General features: G+C 33.1%; 1 protein-coding gene across 4 annotated transcripts in view; it reads right to left on the reverse strand.

The window, feature by feature from the left end:
* Positions 1-19,457, reverse strand: part of Ccdc138 (coiled-coil domain containing 138) — a 61,141-nt gene that overhangs the window by 33,833 nt on the left and 7,851 nt on the right. For 2 of the 4 annotated variants that reach the window (XM_078028845.1, XM_013365501.3), the window contains exons 4-10: positions 18,361-18,488; positions 14,161-14,339; positions 8,263-8,421; positions 4,544-4,663; positions 1,982-2,059; positions 1,771-1,878; positions 769-933 (exon numbers count right to left, since the gene is read on the reverse strand). In XM_078028845.1, coding sequence (XP_077884971.1) covers positions 769-933; positions 1,771-1,878; positions 1,982-2,059; positions 4,544-4,663; positions 8,263-8,421; positions 14,161-14,339; positions 18,361-18,488 — 937 coding nt within the window. The remainder of the gene's footprint in view (positions 1-768; positions 934-1,770; positions 1,879-1,981; positions 2,060-4,543; positions 4,664-8,262; positions 8,422-14,160; positions 14,340-18,360; positions 18,489-19,457) is intronic. The other 2 variants (XM_078028844.1, XM_040270881.2) reach the window with 2 other exon arrangements.

Here is a 19,457-nt window from a genome sequence, read left to right on the forward strand (position 1 = left end):
AGCACAAAAAGACATTTAGAAGAAACATTTTAAGTCAGAATGAAAAATGGAAATAATTTTCTTGAAACTTTGACTTATACTGAGTAATCATGACATTATTCCTGAAAATATATAAATACAAACAAAAAACTTTAATGTCTTCTCTTAAAATTTTTCATGTATTTCTTTTTTTTTTTTAAAAAAATGTAGTGCTGAGGATTGAACCCAGTGCCTCACACATACTAGGAAAACGCTCTACCACTGAGCTACAAGCCCAGCCCCTTTTTCTTATGGAATCTAACTATCAATCTCTAAATACCTTTTATCCTAGTTAGAAATCATTAGTATCAATATTCACTTTAACATCTGTAATATAAGAAGTTCTTTCTCTTTGATTAGAATCCCCTTGAAAATAAACCTTTAACCCTTCATGCCAAAAGACAAAGTAGGCTCCAGTAAGTTCTGAATTCTAAAATTATATGTAGGAGGAATTGTCCACAACATTGAATATTTGTAATTCTAATTACTATACTATACCACTTTTGGAATATGTTGTTAATGTCTTATCTCTACTTTTAAAAAAGATAAATTCCTAATATATTAAGAAAACTATAAGGATGAATTAGTCTTAATAGGGTCCAAAATGAAACTTTTTGAAGTGACTATTAGTATGGTCATTTTTCTAGCAAAAATGCTTTCAATATTTTTCACTTGTAAAATATCAAAGGCTTTTCCTTATTTAATTTTCATATCTACTGAACCATATATTTCAAATTTAAAAAAACAAACCTTTACACACTTTTCTTGAATATCATTTTGCTGAGAAGCAGATTTGAGTACTGGCTTTTCACCATCCATACCAGATTCTTCATGTTTTACTTTGCTCAGGTGATGTTCTGAAATCCAGTCCATGAAGACAGTTAGAAGTTCATATACTTGCCCATTGAGTGGTACCTATATGTCAAAAATTAAACCAAACACTTATTTCAGCTTATAATCTCACCAAAGTTCAAAGACAAGCTTTAAAATTGATGTGATTATAGAAGAATTTACCTAATGTGCTTTAAGCATATTTTAGATATTTTTTAATGGACAGAGCTTCTCCAAACAAGCAAAAGAAATTCCGATTAAAATACGTCCTACTAACATTAAAAACATTAATGCTGACTAAGATAAGGAAGAAACATTAATGAATGTAAAAGAGCTAAACTTTATAAGAATTTTAATAGAAGTTCTTGATTCAAGTTTGATAAGAGAGAAAAGTGAAATTGGCTTTAACACTACAGTATGAATCGTCATATCTAAAAGATTCTAACTAATCTGAACGTTTCCAAAGTTAAACAAATTCCACTATGGGAATTCATATTTTCCTCGACTCACAGAAGTTACTCTGTCTTTATGCTATAAATTCTATCAATATGATATGCAAAATTATAAAAAGTCATTATTAACCTTAAGTTCTTATGATTTGTGTTACTGTACCTGAAACACTGCTGAACAAAATAGATTTTGCAAATAAAAATGTTTTTGCAATACTCTAGAGATTTATTTCTAAAAGAATACCAAAAAGAGGGCTGGGGTTGTAACTCAGCAATGGAGCACTCGCCTCGCACGTGCGAGGGCCTGGGTTCAATCCTCAGCACCACATAAAAATAACTAAATAAAATAAAGGTATTATGTTCAACTACAAATAAAAAATAAATATTAAAAAAAGAATATTTGTTAAATGAAAGAAAAATATTAGAAGACAAGATAAATTTTCCATTTAAGAAATTTTCAGTCTCATCATACCTTAGAAGTTTTAGAAACTGGTACTTTTTCTTGTTTTACACTTTTCATTTCATGAGGAACATGGGAATTTTCTTTCAATCTCTGCACTGACATAAATTCATACTTCCTCTGCAACAGTACACATCCAAAAATTAAAGAATGTTTGTATGAAAAGTAAACAAATCCAAATGTAATGTTAAAATACACTTGTGAGGAAGAGCAGACAACCTACCTGTAAGTTATCCAGACGAGCTTGCACTCTTTTAGCTTGAAGCTCCATCTTCCTGTTTTCTTCACTTACTTCATTTAACTGGGAAGGTAAAAGTTAGATATTTCAAATATAAAACTTTTCATATTAAAATATTTCTCAATCTGGTCTACTTAAGCAAGCAATGGAGCAAAACAGAGGTAGCATTCATGATTAACTAGGTCAGAGCTAAAAGTCACCATTTTCCCCTAAATATTAATAGCATCTAGGAAAGTTTACTTCATTCTATGAAAAATTTGCAAGACTCCTAACATCTTAAAGGCACATATTGTAGTGAGAAATGTTTTTTCAAGAAAAACTTCTAATGAACTACAACATATATATAAAGAAGTGTAAAAATCTTTTAAATATGCAAGTACCATGAGTTATTCAGGTTATAACATGTATCTAATTAATGGGAAGAACTGATATCTTTACAACATTGAGTCTTTTTATCCATGAACATAATATATCCTTCAATTTATTTAGGTTTTATTTTTAATTTACTGTTTGTAGCTTTCAGCATAGTTGTCTTACACATCTTTCTTTAGATTTATTCCTCGGTAACCAATGATTTTTTATGATACTACCTCTGGAATCTTTCAATAAATAACAATTAATACTTTATTGTTGCTATTGGCATATAGAAATACACTTGATTTCTATATGGTAATCTTACATCCAGAGTCTGCTAAATTTGCTTATTCATTCTGAGTTTGTCTATATACTCCTTTGGATACTTATGTATGTAAGTATATAATTATGTCATCTATGAATGACTATTTTTTTTCCTTTCCAATCCTTTCTTCCCTTTACTGAATCACAAAGATGTCATTAAAATGTTCGACAAGTGTCAACAGCAATCACCTTTATTTTGTTCTTATTTCAGAGAAAACTTTCAATAACTTACCATTGGGTATTATTTTATTGTAGTTTTTTTGTAGGTTCTCTGTGAGGACTTAAGAAATTTTCTTCTATTACTATTTGTTGTTACTGAATTTCATATCAATTGAAATTATCATACGATTTTTCTTCTCCTTTATTCAGATGTTAATTTTCAAGTGTTAAATCACCCATGTTTTCCTGAACTAAATACCATTTAGCTGTATTATTCTTATGTATGACTAGATTAAGTTTGCTAATTTAAATAATTTTTGCATGTATATTCTTAAGAGACTGGTCTGCATTTTTTCTTTCTTATAATGTCAAGATTTAGATTCAAGGCTATTCTGGGCTCAAAATTAATAATTAAGGGAGATTTCCCCTCTTCATGTTCTAGGTTTAAGATAAATGATATTTCTTCCTTAAAAGCTAACCTTCAGGACTGGGGATATAGCTCAGTTAGTAGAGTGTTTATCTCACGTGCACAAGGCCCTGGGTTCAATTCCCAGCACCACAAAAAAATAAATAAATAAATAAGAGAGAGACTGGGGTTGTGGCTCAGTGGTAGAGAGTTCACCTACCATGTATGAGGCCCTGCGTTCAATTCTCAGCACTGCATATAAATAAATTAAATAAAGATCCATTGACAACAACAAAAAGCCAAACTTCAGTTTAAATTTTCCCCCTCTAACCACTTTTACGATTATAAATTTTCTTTAAAATTTATACTTGTCAGTAACAATTTCTTGAATCTTTCACCAGTTTTGAAAAATTCTTGGCTATTATATTTTCACATATTTGGCTTTTGCTCTATTCTCTCTTTCCTCTCTTTCTGGGATTCTCATATGTTAAAACTAATTATGTCCCACATATGTCTTTTCAAATTTTCTATTCTTTCTTCACCCAATTCTTTATTTTGAAGGCTTTTTGTGAAACTGTTCCAGTTCCTTAATCCTACTTACTGCTGTGTCTCATCTATGAGGTGTATAATAGCAGTTAAATAATGAGTATTAAAGGCAGAAATAAGTGTCTAAAATTTAATTATTTCAAATTATCAGGGTTTTTTCTTTTGCTTGTTTTTAATCTAGTAATATAGAACTACAAAAAATTTAAAACTTCAAAAAAATTTCAGAATTGGGAAAAGTGGTACAAGCCTGTAATTCCAGCTACTCAGGAGGCTGAGGCAAGCCAATCATGAATTTGAGGCTAGTCTGGGAAATAGCAAGATCCTGTCTCAAAGAATAAAGAAAAAAATTTCAAATTGTCAAATATCTAACTTGCTTTCCCATACAGAAGAAAAGGATACAAGAACTTAAGACTATTATATTTGTAAGCATTTCAAAATAAAACTAACATAAATCTAATTAAAATTTTCTCTAGCTGAAATGTTCTAATACTGACTTAATTTTAAATAGAAAATAGAATTTTTAGAAGGTCTTATTACCCAAAATATATTAATATAGGTCTTATGCATGCCTGTAATCCCAGCAGTTTGGGAGGCTGAGATAGGAGGATGGCGAATTCAGACCCAGCCTCAGCAACAGTGAAGCGCTAAGCAATTCAGTTAGACTCTGTCTCTAAAAAAATACAAAATAGGGCTAGGGATGTGGCTCAGTAGTCGAGTGCCCCTGACTTCAATCCTGGGTACTAAAAAATAGGTCTTACCTGTTTTTTTAAATTATCATTCAATTCTTTCAATGCATCAAAAGATGACCTCAGTCTCTTGCTATCTTTATTCCTTTTCTTAAGAACTTCAGTTAAGTGTTCAACTTCTGCATCATGTTGCTAGGAAGGAAAAAAATCCAATCTAATAACTAGATAATGAACTCATATCACTAATGCTATTTAATATAAAAGTCGTGTAATCAACCAAAGTAACAGCAAAACATCAAAAACATTTGTGAAAGACTCACACATATTATCATACAAATTAAGTAGCAATAATCTATTTTTTGATTCTGCTAAGAAAAATGGACCCAAACTAAGTCACTAAAATATTTTCTTTTTCATACCAAGGAATAATACAACAACAAAGGATTTATGATCTTTCCAAGAGACTAATAGGCAATTCATTGCTTTATAAATTAAAATGTAAGGTAACCTTAAGAAATACAAAAAATACTCCATAGATGAGAACAAACTAATTATGTATTACCATATAGTGGTTTTTGATGTCAATTTTACATTTCAAACAATGTTAAATACACAATAAAATTTCTTTGAGCCCCAACTATTTCTTTCCTGAATCAGTTTCAGGAATGATAAAAATCAATTTCTCCTCTATAATGACATTTAAATAAGATAAAATGTTTTAGATTTAACATATAAATACTCTCAGTTTATTCATAAAACATCTAAACAAGCAGGCATCTAGAAGAAATCAAGAAACTAAATTTCCTTCTAAATAATTATATAAATATCATTAAAATAAACCAGTTTTCTTTATACTTAACAAGAATAGTAGACAAATCTAAAAAAGAGAATCAAGAATAAAATTAGTATGAAGAGATCTGAGAATTTAAGCATTCTTTCCTTAGCCCTATGAAAAAAATCCAATGTGAAAAAAATTAGTTTTGTCATTTTATAACCATATTAAGTGATTCCTTAAATAACTCAGGATACAGTCATACATAGTTACTTTTAAAACTAGTTTAATATTTCTATAATCTAATTTTTCCACATCTAAAAGACATTAAAAAATACCATATGCCATGGCAGGATAAACCCACTACACTCTACTTCTCCTACTGATGTCAACAAAAAACCCTAGACAAAACACAGAAAGCAACTATCTGATGGCTGTGAAAAGTAAACGAGAGTAGGGAAAATTGAATAAACCATGTCTAAAAGGGGAAGTTTCCTGGTTTTTTTGGATTTTTTTTTCCTCTCAAACTGCTGCCCCAAAGTGGAACTCTGGATGGAGAGTGGAGCTTTCTACTTCCATAAGAGCTCGGAGGTAAAGACAGTCTTTCCAGCAAAGACTCAGGAAGAGGGACCTTGTGATCTGGAGAGTGGGGAGAATATAATAAAAGAAACAGCAGAGCATCTTCTCTCTTTGGCGTACATGAAAATGTACAAATTGGGCTCATTTCTGAGTTGCCCAGACACAGGCAAACCAAGCCCAGCAGGACAAAGGCTTGTAGAACTGAAGTAAGATTTTAAACTGTTGTCCACGTCTCAGACTATCCTCTAGGTGGCATACACATAGGACAATTACGAAGCAAAACTGCAAAGGCTCTGAAAGCTAAACTGAAACGAGAACCACTGCCTGTTGAAGGTGAGAAAGAACTATGGCCTAATTTCACTGGACTGAATAAATGCTTTAAATAAACAATGTTCTCCAGAGGATTATAAAAGGCACAGAATCTATACAATATGTTTCAAATACAATCCAAAAGTCACTGGACATGCAAAGACCCAAAAATGTAATGAAGTTTCAAGAAAAAATATAATCAATGGATGCCAATCCTGAGATGACCCAGATGCTGGATTTTTAAGTATGTTCCATGAGGTAAATGTAAACTTGAAAGTAAATATAAAGACAGAAACTGTTATGAGAAAAAAAATTTTTTTAAGAAAATAACTGGAAGTTTTAGAACTTCAGAATGTTAGAAATAAAAATTCACTAAATAGGCTTGATTTAGTCAGCTATTTCACTGCTGTGACCAGAAAACCCAATGAGAACAATTTTAGAGCTAATGTTTATTTCAGAGGTCTCAGTCCATCATAGTTGACTGACTCCTTTGCTCTGGGCCTAAGCTAAGGCAGAACACCATGGTGGAAGGGAGTGGCAGAGGAAAGCAGCTCAGGACATGATCCCAGGAAGCAAAGAGAGAACAACCCTAACTACCTCCTTCCTCTAGCCACACCCTCCCTGTCTACAGTTACCACCCAGTTAAGAACTATCAACAGGGGATAGGGTTGTAGGTGAGCAATAGGGCACTCGCCTCACACCTGCCAGGCCCTGGGTTCAATCCTCAGCATCACATAAAAATAAATAAGTGAAATAAAGGTATTGTGTCCAACTACAATTAAAAAAAATATTTTTTAAAAACTATCAATGGATTAATGCACTGATTAAGTTAAAGTTTCATAACCCTATCATTTCACCTCTAAATTTTCTTATATTGTCTCACACATGAGCTTTTGGGAGACAACTCCTATCTAAACCACAACAGTGTTCAATATCAACGTGGAGATGAAATAAGAAACAGTGAATTAAAAGACATATTAATAGAAATTATCCAGTCCAAAGAACACAAAAGGAAAAAAATGAAGAAAAGGGAAATCTTCCAGCTAGGAGTAAAAGGACTAGCATATGAGTCTGGAGACACACAGAAGAGAAGACAATTGGAACATAAAAAATATTTGAAGAAATAGTTGTTGCAAATTTTCCAAATTTGGCAAAAAACATAAATTTACAAATTCAAGAAGCATAATAAACCACAAACTGGATAAAGTCAAAGAAAAGTATGCCAAGTTAATATAAATGAGCTGCTGCTAAAACCACAAGTTAAAGGAAAATAATTAAATAAACATAATATTTTAGAAAAGGCAGAGGTTGCCAAAGGCTAAGGATGGGAAAAGGGATATTTATAAAGGAACATAATAAAACTTTCTTAGTGCTGGAACTATATTTTATCTTGCGTATGGTGGCAATTACAAAATTATAAGCATTTTCAAAACTAATTAAAATGTACAATGAATGTTATTCTGTGTAAGTTACATGTATAAGAGGTAAGTTATCTGTCACCAAGAGATATTACTGTACATATTAATAATATCAAGCAAAGAAGTAAATTATACCAACTATATAAAATTCTTGCCAAAAGTACTTAATCCAAATATCATTGTTAGGAAACAATCAGGCAAATCTAGGATGCAATATATTCTACAAGACTGCTGACCTGGGCTCCAAAGAAAAGTCTCACAAATAATAAAAATGGTAATGGTAAGTACTCTAGAGTCAAAGAAATCTAAGACAATGCGTAGAGTTTGTTTAGGTCCTTGATTAGAAAACAAAACAAATAAAGCAATAAAAGACATTTTTGGAGACAAAATGGGAAAGTGAACATGGACTATATATTAAATTATATTATTCAATTAGCATTAATTTTCTAATATATAATGATATACAGAAATGTACACATTCTTAAGAGATATACACTAAAGTATTTAGGGATACTATATAATGATTTCTGCAAGTTACTTTCAAATAGTTCAGAAAATGAGGTGTGTGTGTATCTATGTGAGTGTGTATACAGCAGTGCATGTGTATGTGAGAAAGGAGGGAGAAGGTGAAATGACAAATGTGACAAAATGTTAATAATTACAGAAGCTAAGGAGAAGTTATATTACTCTAAAAATTAAGATTTTACAAGTACCTCCTTTAGAATTTGAAATCTTGTAAGAACCTCTTCTTCGACACCTTTAATTTTACTCAAGGCATTTTCGTGTCTGAAAAGCAGTTGTTCTCTTTCAATTAAAAAACGTTCTCGCTTTTGAAGTTCTTCAGCAAAATTCTGTTGTGCTGCAGTTTCAGACTGTATCAAAATACCAGATTATAAATGAGTTTTAAAAGTACATTCACAAAATCTGCAAATTACATTTTTATCCACTGACATTGTGGTAGTTTTTGAAAACGCATTGGTACATAACTCTGGGGATTATAGTAGTTGCTAGACATGGTCCATTATTTTACCCATACCCTCTGCTTCCTTACTTTATTGTCCTATCACCAAGGGCTAAGAGGTTTCCAGGCCTGGATTAACACATGGGCCATCTTCCATGTCCTGGATAACACAGATTAAAAACCATCAGGAGAAAAAATCACACACCACGTAAAGTGGTGTTTTTGAGTTCATAAAATTCTTGCCAAAAGTACTTAATCCAAATATCATTGTTAGGAAACAATCAGGCAAATCTAGGATGCAATCAATCCTCTACTGAGTTACCAATGCTGTTCAGAACACTTGTTATATTTTCATGGTCAGCTTTTTATTCTCTGTTCTCCACTGTTCTGATTTTGAACACAACGCCTTAGAACATGTGGATGGCCTGGTTTCTAAATTCACAGGGAAAACAGAAGAGAGCAGAAGGGAACATCAGTTTCATGCCCACAAAATATATATGCAAATGCTTCTCTTTCTCTTCTTTACATAGATAGGTTCAGGATCTCACTGCCTTAAACCCTTTTGTAAAGATTGCTGATTATCTCTTAAGTATTTCCAATCTATTTCATTACATCTGAAATAAAATCTCTCTTGGCCCTACCCGCATTCCCTCCCCAAGCAAACTTTCTAAATCACTGTCTACATTTGCTGAACCTTCTTTACTTCCAAGTCACTCTTCAATTCATTTTTAATCTGGCTTCAGGCCACACTGCCCTACTAAAATGACTTACCTGTTACTAAATTTAAAGGTCACTTTTCAGTTCTTATTTAATTGAATCTCTCAGCGGCATGTTACATGATTATCTCTTCCCTTCAACTTTAAATATTCACAGTGGCTTGTGTGATACCATGTTCTCCTGGTTTTCTATCACCTAGTAGAAAAGGCTGATGATGGCTTCTCAGTCTCCTTTGTAGGCTTCATGTCTCCACTGTCCTGTAACTACTATGATTGCTCAGGATTTCGGTTTAAGTTATTTTTTCTTCTCATTCTTCACAGTCTCTGCTTGATTACATCCATTCAATGGCTAAATTACCATATGTTCCTAACCTACAACTGTTGGTTGTTTGTCTCAAGTGCCAAACTCAAGCATTAAACAGCCTATTTAACATTTCCACCTATGCACTTTCAGGTAGCACAAAATAAGCATGTTCCAAACTGAATTCAGTCAGACCTCACAGAAATATAAAGCAAAATCACAATAAGATACAATAAAGAATGTTTTTCTCCAAAACAGAAAAATAAGTGATGGAAAGGATGTGGGAAAATGGAAGCCTTGTATACTGTTGGTGGAAATGTAAAAGAGTCTGACAGTTCCTCAAAGTTAAACACAGGTACCCTATGACTCCGCCATTCCACTATAGGTATACACCCCAGGAGAAATGGACTACAAGTCCACACAAAACTTAAACACAAACCTGATAGCAGCATTACTCACGATAGCCCAAAAGTGGAACAACCCATATGTCCAGAAATTAATGAGTGAAATATGAAATGTGATATATCTATATAATGAAATACTATTCAGCAATAAAAAGCAGGTGCTAGGCAGCACTAAGGGGCACATGTAATTCTAGCTACTCAGGAGGCTGAGGCAAGAGGATTGTAAATTCAAGGCCAACCTGGCAACTTACAAGACCTTGCCTTGAAGTAAAAATGAACAGGATGGGAATGCTCAGTGATGCAACTCCCTTGGGTTTGATCCCCTAGTACTAAAAGGAAAAGGTATACATGGTATAACATGAATGAAACTTGAAATTACCATGCTAAGTAAAAGAAGTCAGTTATTTATAAAAGATCACATATTTTATGATTCCAGTAATATGAACAGTCCAGAAGAGACAAATTTATAGAAACAGAAAGTAGATTAGTGGTTGCTTACGGCTGAAGGGATTTTGGAGGAAATAAGGAATGACTCTAATGGGTAGGGGTTTCTTTCTGAGACAATGAAATACTCTAAAATTGGTTAGAGTGACAACAGTACAACTCTGTGAATATAATAAAAATAATTTAAGCATACACTAAAAAAATTAATGTTATAGGGGCTGAAGCTGTGGCTCAGTGGTAGAGTTCTTGCCTAGCATGTGTGAGGCACTGGGTTCGATTCTCAGCACCAAGTATAAGTAAATGAATAAAATAAAGGTCTACACATCTAAAAAAAATACTTTTTAAAAAATTAATGTTATAAATTAAAAAGAAAAAATCGAAGCTTCTCCTCCTTCAGTTTTATATATAAGCCAAATGCAGCATGATTTATCCAACGTGCATTTTGCCCTTGACAAAATTTCTAGCACATGTCCTAAATCCAAACAATTTCTTTTTTTTTTTTTTTTTTTTAAAGAGAGAGTGAGAGGTGGGGGGGGACAGAGAGAGAGAGAGAGAGAGAATTTTAACATTTATTTATTTTTTCTTAGTTCTCGGCGGACACAACATCTTTGTTGGTATGTGGTGCTGAGGATCGAACCCGGGCCGCACGCATGCTAGGCGAGCGCGCTACCGCTTGAGCCACATCCCCAGCCCCAATCCAAACAATTTCTAAGTCCTATTGATCTAATCTTTTAAATATCTCTAAAATTCAAGCACTTCTTTGTATCCTTGAGGTCCCCATCCTAATCCAGGATACCTTCTGACTATTAACATTATGTTACAGTAACTTCTTTAACCTCTTACTACCAGTGACAATTTGAAACACTAACATATTTAGATGCGGACTCCCCCAAAGGCCCAGCGGTTAAAGGCTTGGTCCACAGAGTGGCACTAAGTGGGAGGTTGTAGAACCTTTAAAAAAAAGGTGGGTACTAAAGAAAGATCTTTAGGTCACTGTGTAAGTGCCACTGAACGGGATAGTGTGTTTCTGGCCCTTTCCGTCTTTTGATTCCTGGCCATGAAGTGAGCAGTGGTTTTTGCCCCATGTTCCTGCCATGATGTGTTGCCTTACCAAAGACCCAAAGCAATGGCCAATTGATCATGGAATGAAATCTCTAAAACTGTGAGCCAAAATAAACTTTTTCCCTTTATAAGTTAATTATTTCTGATATTCTGTTTCAGTGAAGGAACGCTGACACAATAGATGACTCCCAAATTAGATAATCACCTCATATCTATTTTCTAATAGCCAGGCTGTTGGTATTTTACTACCAAACCTGACTCATTTCAAACAAAGTATTGCTCTTCTCCTTGAAATTCATTCTTTCTCCATACCACACAAACCAGAAATGTGACAATCAACTTAGTCTTCCTATACTTCATCGAATTCATTATGCCAAGTCCAAACAATTTTGGCTCTACAATAAATCTTTAATTTATCCATTTGTATTCCCCTGCTACCACCCCAGTCCAAGTTACCCTTATCTCTCAGTTGGGCTCCTGCAGTAGAATGCTCTCTGGTCTCTCAAATTCTACCCCTGTCCGCCTCTAAGACATTTATGTAAGCATACATTAGATTTTGCTTTAAACATCTTCAGAGTTACCTACTACATTTTCTTTGAATAAATACGTTAATTTACCATGCCTCAGAAACTTCTCATACTGGAATGTCTCAGTGTAGAATCTAAATCTTTCACTGGGCTAATCTCTCTACTCATTTTTCAGGATTTAACTTACAAACCTTACCTCAGTCTCCTTCAATCTCAATCTTAACCTTCCCCAATCAGGTACTTACATTATACATTTATTATTTCTTCTATTTCTTCATTTAAGTTTATGAAATTATAGTTATATGGGTACTTATGATTGCTTCTAATAAACTACATGTAGCAAGAGGCAGATATATCTTACCCGGTACAAACACATATTAGCAGGTACTCAAATATATATTGAATAAATTAAATCAATAGTGTAACAAAAATATATATGCTTGGAGGCTACCAATTACATTTCAAAACATCTCTGAGTCTATAAAATAGACAATGAGGGGCAGGGGATGTGGCTCAAGCGGTAGCGCACTCACCTGGCATGCGTGTGGCCCTGGGTTCGATCCTCAGCACCACGTACAAATAAAGATGTTGTGTATGCCAAAAAAACTAACTAAATAAATAAATATTTAAAAAAAAATAAAATAAAATAGACAATGAGCAAATCTTACCCTCCCAAGCTGAAAAAATTTATGGCCAAGAAACTATCACTGAAATTAAACGGTGGCAGACATGATCAAGGAATATTGCCAGGATGAGGCCCCTTTAACAAATCTTGGAATGAATGTGTGGAGATGGCAACTAATGGGCAACAGAACAATACTGGAATGGTAAAAAATATTGTCAAGTTAGTAGCCTCGGAATGAGTATAATTAATGGCTGTTCAGAGAAATCCATGTCTCCTCTCCAAAGGGCCTTGTTTTATACTATGCTGTAAAAATTGGATCATGTACATGATCGAACTTTTTGTTAAAAAAAACAAACAAAACGTTTTTAATAGTAAAAAAAAAGTATATGCTTAGTGACAACTCTAACACTACAAAGTAAACTTTAAAGGCAGACTAAAGATCAATAAAATCAGGGCTGGAGTTGTAGCTGAGTGGTAGAGTGCTTGCCTCGCATGCGTGAGGCCCTGGGTTCAGTCCCAGCACCACATTAAAAAAAAAAATAAACAAATAAAAATAAAGATATTGTGTCCATCTACAACTAAAAATATATTTTTTAAAAAGATTAATAAAATCAGACTACTTCCTTAAATTTTACTTTTTTATTAAATATTTTTATCTTTATTGTTGACTATAGACCATAGATATATCCTTGCAACCTTGGTTATTTTTTATTCTATAGAGTATTATTGAAAGTCTTTCTATTGTCACTCCATTGATTAAAAGAAAAAAAACAAAAAAAACATGAAACAGCTAGCCTCAGTTTTCACTATCTTATTTCTCAGACATGCAGCTAAATTCACAATCTGACAATCACTCCTTTCCAAACATCTCTCATCTCCTAATTCCTTATACCTGAAATGACCTTTCCAATGTTCTTCTCTCTGAATTCTTGAGATTCAGTCTTAAGTCTAAATTTTTTCCTAGTCATTTAGGCTAAGAAAAACTTTTTCTGAAATGCTTAATTAATGCAACATGAATTAATTTAACAAAACGAACTACTGGCTTTAAAATGTATTTTTGGTATTTCAAGTGTATGTAATATGTATGTAAACTCTGTATTCTTTCTGTACTCTTAGTAGAAATTTGATAACTACATAAATTATATCCTTAGAAACAAACCCCAAAGATAAGATAAACTGCAAGGTTCAGAGATGCATTTTAGTGAGAGCTGACAAGAAAACTTTTTACTATGTAATATTTAAAACAATGAATCTAGAACACCTAATTCAAAAAGCACACTTTACCAGAAGATTTGTTTCCGAAGAATAGGTTAGGAAAAGGATAAACATAAAACACAGAACAATCTGAAGTCTAAAACACATCCCTACAAATAAAAACACTTCTAATATTCTTCTTTCAGTCTCTACATTTTCTCCCTCAATAGTTCCTACAAATTGCGTTTTTTCCCTTCTGACCTTGCCTTAGCCCACTTCTCTATAATAATTTAAATAACTTGTATTCAACTTTTGTGAATACTTGGTGCTTAGACAATAAATATTTCTGAATTCTCAAGTCAGAATTTAAATCTTACCTGCAGTTTCAGATGTATTTGAAATAACTCATCATATATCTGATTTATTTGATGTGGAAGTAAAGTCTGCTTGTTTGACACGTTGGATTTTGGATAGCTGGCACTTTTCAATGGAGAGTCACTGACATCACAATATTCAGTCCGAGGTTTTGGTAAGGCCCTATCTGTTGGCAGGTCAACTGCCAAGTAAATAAAATTTTAATTATAAACTTTATTACAGTTCCAATAATCTTCAGGAAAAATTATTTTAAGTATAAATTACAGTACTGTGAAAAAGTTTCAAGAGAGAGAAAGAATAATATAGCAAATATAGTAAAATTGTAACATTTTAGAAAATCTGGATTAAGAGTATACAGGAATTCTTTGTGTAACTTTTCTCTAAGTATGAAGTTATTTCAAATTTAATTATTTTAAAATGCAGGAAAACTGCCTAGGAAATAGAACATCACTTCAGAAACTTATCACATTCCCTTCTCTTCCTTGTAACCAAACAACAAGTCCAGTTAATTATTGCCTTATTTTTTTTCTTTTTACTTCCTATCACTTACATCTAAAAAGTACTTATTTAAGAGGAAAAAAAAACCCTCTACAGTGAAAATTATAAAATGCTTAAGAAACTGAAGACACCAGAAGATGAAGATAAAAAGACATCGCATGTTCATGTAACACAGTTAAAATGGCCAAACTATCAAAAGCAACTATAGATTCAATGCAATTCTCATCAAAATACCAATTACATTCTTCATAGAACTAGAAAAAAAATCCTAAAATTCAGATGGAAGCATAAAAACCCCAAAGTTGCCAAAGCAATCCTGAGGAAAAAACAAAGATCAAGGCTGGAGGAATCACGATACCGGATTTCAAATATACTAGAGTATATTTTGATGGTAAAAAAAAAAAATCATGGTATTGGCATAAAAAGAGATGTAAAAACCAATGGAATTAGAGGACCTAGAAATAAACCCACACCTCTATAGCCATCTGAGATTTTCTACCAAGGAGCCAAAACTCATGTTGGAAGGAAGATAGCCTCAACAAATGGTACTGGGAAAATTGGATATTCAAGTGTAGAAAATTGAAACTAGACCCCTATGTCTCACCCCACAAATAAATCAACTCAAAATTGACCCTAATAGCTCAGGAAATAATAGCAACAATTGACAAACGGGATTACATGAAATTTAAAAGTTTCTGCACAGCAAAAGAAAGAACAGAGTTAAGAGAGAGCCTACAGAATGGCAGAAAATATTTGCCAACTATTCATCTGACAGAGGATTAACATCCAGATTTATATAAAGACTCAAAAAAGTTTGGCCAGGGTTGTGGCTCAGTGGTAGAGAGCTTGCCTAGCATATATGAGGCACTGTGTTTGATCCCTGGCACCATATAAAAATAAACAAATAAAATCAAGGTATTGTGTCCATCTACAACTAAAAAAAAAGGATATTTTAAAAAAATCCATCAACAAAAGAGCAAGTAATCCAACCAATAAACGGGGAAATAACCTGCACAGATACTTCTCAAAATCAAGTATAAAATGGCCAATAAATATGTGAAAAAGTGCTCAACATCTTTAGCCATCAGGGAAATGCAAATCAAAACTACATTGAGGGGCTAGGATTGTGGCTCAGTGGTAGAACGTTTGCCTAGCATGCACAGGGCCCTGTGTTCAATCCTCAGCACCACATAAAAATAAATGAATGGAATAAAAGTATTAAAAAAAAAAAACTACACTGAGATCCACACAACTCTCGTCAAAATGGCTAGTCAAAAAACCAAAAATGGGGTGGGGGTTGTAAGCTCAGTGGTTGATTGCTTGCCCAGCATGTGTGAGGCCCTGGGTTCGATCCTCAGCACCACATAAAAAATAAACAAATAAATAAAACAAAGATACAACCATATACTACTAAAATACAACCATATACAACTAAAAAACTATATGGTTGTATTTTAGTTGTATATGGTTGTATCTTTGTTTTATTTGTTTTTTTTTTTTTTTTAAGTGGGGCTGGAATTGTAGCTCAGTGATAGAGCACTTGCCTAGCATGTATGAGGCACTGGGTTGGATTCTCAGCACCTTATATAAATAAATAAATAAATAAATAAATAAGTCCATTGACAACAACAACAAAAAAAAATTTAAAAAAAAGAACAAATGCCGGCAAGAATGTGGAAAAGGAACACTTACACAATGTTGGTGAGAATGTAAATTAGCACAGCCATTATGGAAAACAATATGGAGGTTCCTCAAAAACTAAAAACAGAATTACTATATGATGCAGCTATACAACTATTCCTGGCTATATTTTTGAAGGAAATGAAGTCAGTATAGAAAAAAAGACATTTGCATACCTATTTTTATTGAGGCACTACTAATAATAGCCAAGTTATAGAATCAGCCTAGGTGCTGTCAACAGATGAATGGATCTTTAAATATGACATATATACATATGGAATATTATTCAGCAATTAAAAAAACATGTCATTTACAGGAAAGCAGATGGTACTGGAGTTTCTCATGTTAAGTGAAATAAGCCAGACTCAGAAAGATAAGTATCACATGTTTTCCCTCATACATGGAAACTGTTAGAAAAAAAAAGTAATCTGAAAGTACAGAAGGAATTTTAGGGAAGGGAAAGAAAACCAGAGAGCCAAAAAAATAGGAAAAAGAGAAAGCAGTTGGGAGGGTATACATGATTAAAACATGATATATGCATGTAAGTGAAACCTATTAATTTGTAAAATTAGCGATTTAATATTTATAATAAAAGTTGTCTAAAGTAAAAGCAATTTTAACACATACCCACACACACAGTTCTTGTTTTGCCCAATTTCAATTATGTCTATAATAATTTCTATAAACTCCTCCTTTAAATAGTAATAAGTTCTTTGAAATATATCCATGATGATTTCAGAATGATGGGTGCACAAACCTTCACTGCTTTATCCTATTTTATAAATACACAACAACTTTCTCCTACAGAGGGGTATTTGAGCTGCTCTGGCTATACAGATGCTACACAGTCATGCATCTGATACACGAGTTCATACAAAAATTTTTCTAGGGAATATGGTTAGTAGTGTACATGTACTAGGCTATATGCACAGGTTCAACTTTACTACTGATGCCATTTTCTTCCAAAGTGGTTACATTAATTTACTCTGGAAAGCACTGGATGAGTAAGTTGCTCTTACTTCATATTCTTACCAACACTGTACCATTAGAATTGAACAGTCTAACAATCAGAGCATAAAATGCTCTCTAGCAGTGGTTTTAACTTGCATTAGGTTAAAGGATCCCACCTTAAGGGAGGGTGTTTCCCACTAGAGTCTCCGTTTTAGACAGATGCTGAATGAATTTTAAGAAAATTTCGCTATATTCAGTTCAGCAAACACACTAAAAGTAAAAAGACAAGTTCAGTGCTTTGCTTGCCTCTCTAAATACAATAGAATTTCTGACCTGAGCATTCCTTACTTTTTTTGGTCAACTTTCATGTATATTCATTCACTTCTTAAAATAGTTCAATCTATGTTTTTGGTAGGAAAACCCACCATATAATGAGACACACAAGTCCAAATTGAAGTAATTTTCATTGTCTTCAAATGCTGAGATCCATGTGACAAATGAGATGAAGGAGAGGGGAGAAAGGGGAAAATGAATGTGTATTGTGTGCAGACAAAATATTTGTAGGAAAAAAGAGAGCATCAGCAATAGTGTGCTGGAACTATTGCAGCCCAAAAGCAAAAGGCTTCATCACTGGTTGCCGCTTTCCATGAAATCCTGATAAAACTATGAAATGAAGACAGGTACACAGAGAACTGCTACTAGTTCAGTGTTGACTGAGGAAGCCATACTGTAAGTAATCTGTACTGTTTTCTCAAAATATTAGGGTTAGTCAAACACTACCACAATCATTTTCTTACTTTCTAACAAACACTGACATGAAAAAGAACTGAAGCCATCATAAAAGTATTCTGTTATTTACTTATCTTGAGAAGTTTTGAAAACACAAGCATACAACTGGAAAATAATGAAGTTCATGTTTCTCTTCTCTAGTTAATAACAAGCATAGTAACCATTTCAGGGCTTACAAAAACTCAGAACAGAGAAATACATAGATTCTTGAGAACCAGTGTTTTTATTAAGAGGTAAGTTTTATATGTACTGACAAAATTACTATTTAAATGATTTTTTTTTACCTTTTTCTATTTCTTTAAAAGATTGTTTGGTTATTTTGGAGGCTCTAACTCTATGATCATTCTCGATTACATCTTCTTCTGTTTCCCGATTATTCAAATCATGAAAAGAATCCAGTTCATCATCTAGGCTTTAAAAAAAATTCTATCACAGAAATCTGGAAGTTACTATAGCATCTGGGAGGAATAAAATTGTTTTAAATATAAGCAGAATAACAAATGAGAAAAATAAACATTTTTAAATGCAAAAAAAAGCATGTAAAAGATAAAAATGTAAAAATTAACCATCATTGATTCTGATAACCCACTAAGTACCCTTCAACCTTTTCTATTCATTATATCTGTAGAATGCTCTAGAACTGCCAAATTCTTTCTGCTGATCCCCAATAATTCAGTGAGAAAGATACAACATGTATTGTTATCTATTTTAGGTAAAGAATTAAAGTTTACAATGAGGAAAGTTAAATAACTGACAGGTGACATAACTAATAAAGACTGAAACAGAACTAGAATCCCAGGTGTTTCTCCAAAAAGATCATCTCAGACTAGAAATTTCTAGAACAGTGCTGTTCAAAAGGAATATAACACAAGACACATAAGTCATTTAAAATTTTCTGGTAGCACATTAAAAAACATACAAAGAGGTAAACTTTAGCAATATATTCTCAGTATAATTACAATGTTACCACTTCAACATAAAATCAATATAAAAGCCAGGCATGGTGGCGCACACCTGTAATCCCAGCAGCTAGGGAGGCTGAGACAGGAAGATCACAGGAATTCACAAGTTCAAAGCCAGCCTTAGCAACTTCGCAAGGCCCTAAGCAACTCAGTGAGACCCTGTCTCTAAATAAAACACAAAACAGGGCTGGGGATGTGGCTCAGTGGTTAAGTACCCCTGAGTTAAATCCCTGGTACCTCCCCCCAAAAAACTCAATATAAAAAATTATTATGAAGACACTTTACTTTCTTTTATCCATGCTAAGTCTTTGAAATCCAATGTGTATTTTAAACTTAAAACATCTCAATTCAGACCAGCCCCATTTTTCAAGTTCTTAACAGCTACATGCGGTCTATAGCTACTGTGCTGGACAGCATAC

The sequence above is a fragment of the Ictidomys tridecemlineatus genome, chromosome 12 (assembly GCF_052094955.1).
Source record: "Ictidomys tridecemlineatus isolate mIctTri1 chromosome 12, mIctTri1.hap1, whole genome shotgun sequence".
NCBI classification, from domain to species: Eukaryota; Metazoa; Chordata; class Mammalia; order Rodentia; family Sciuridae; genus Ictidomys; species Ictidomys tridecemlineatus.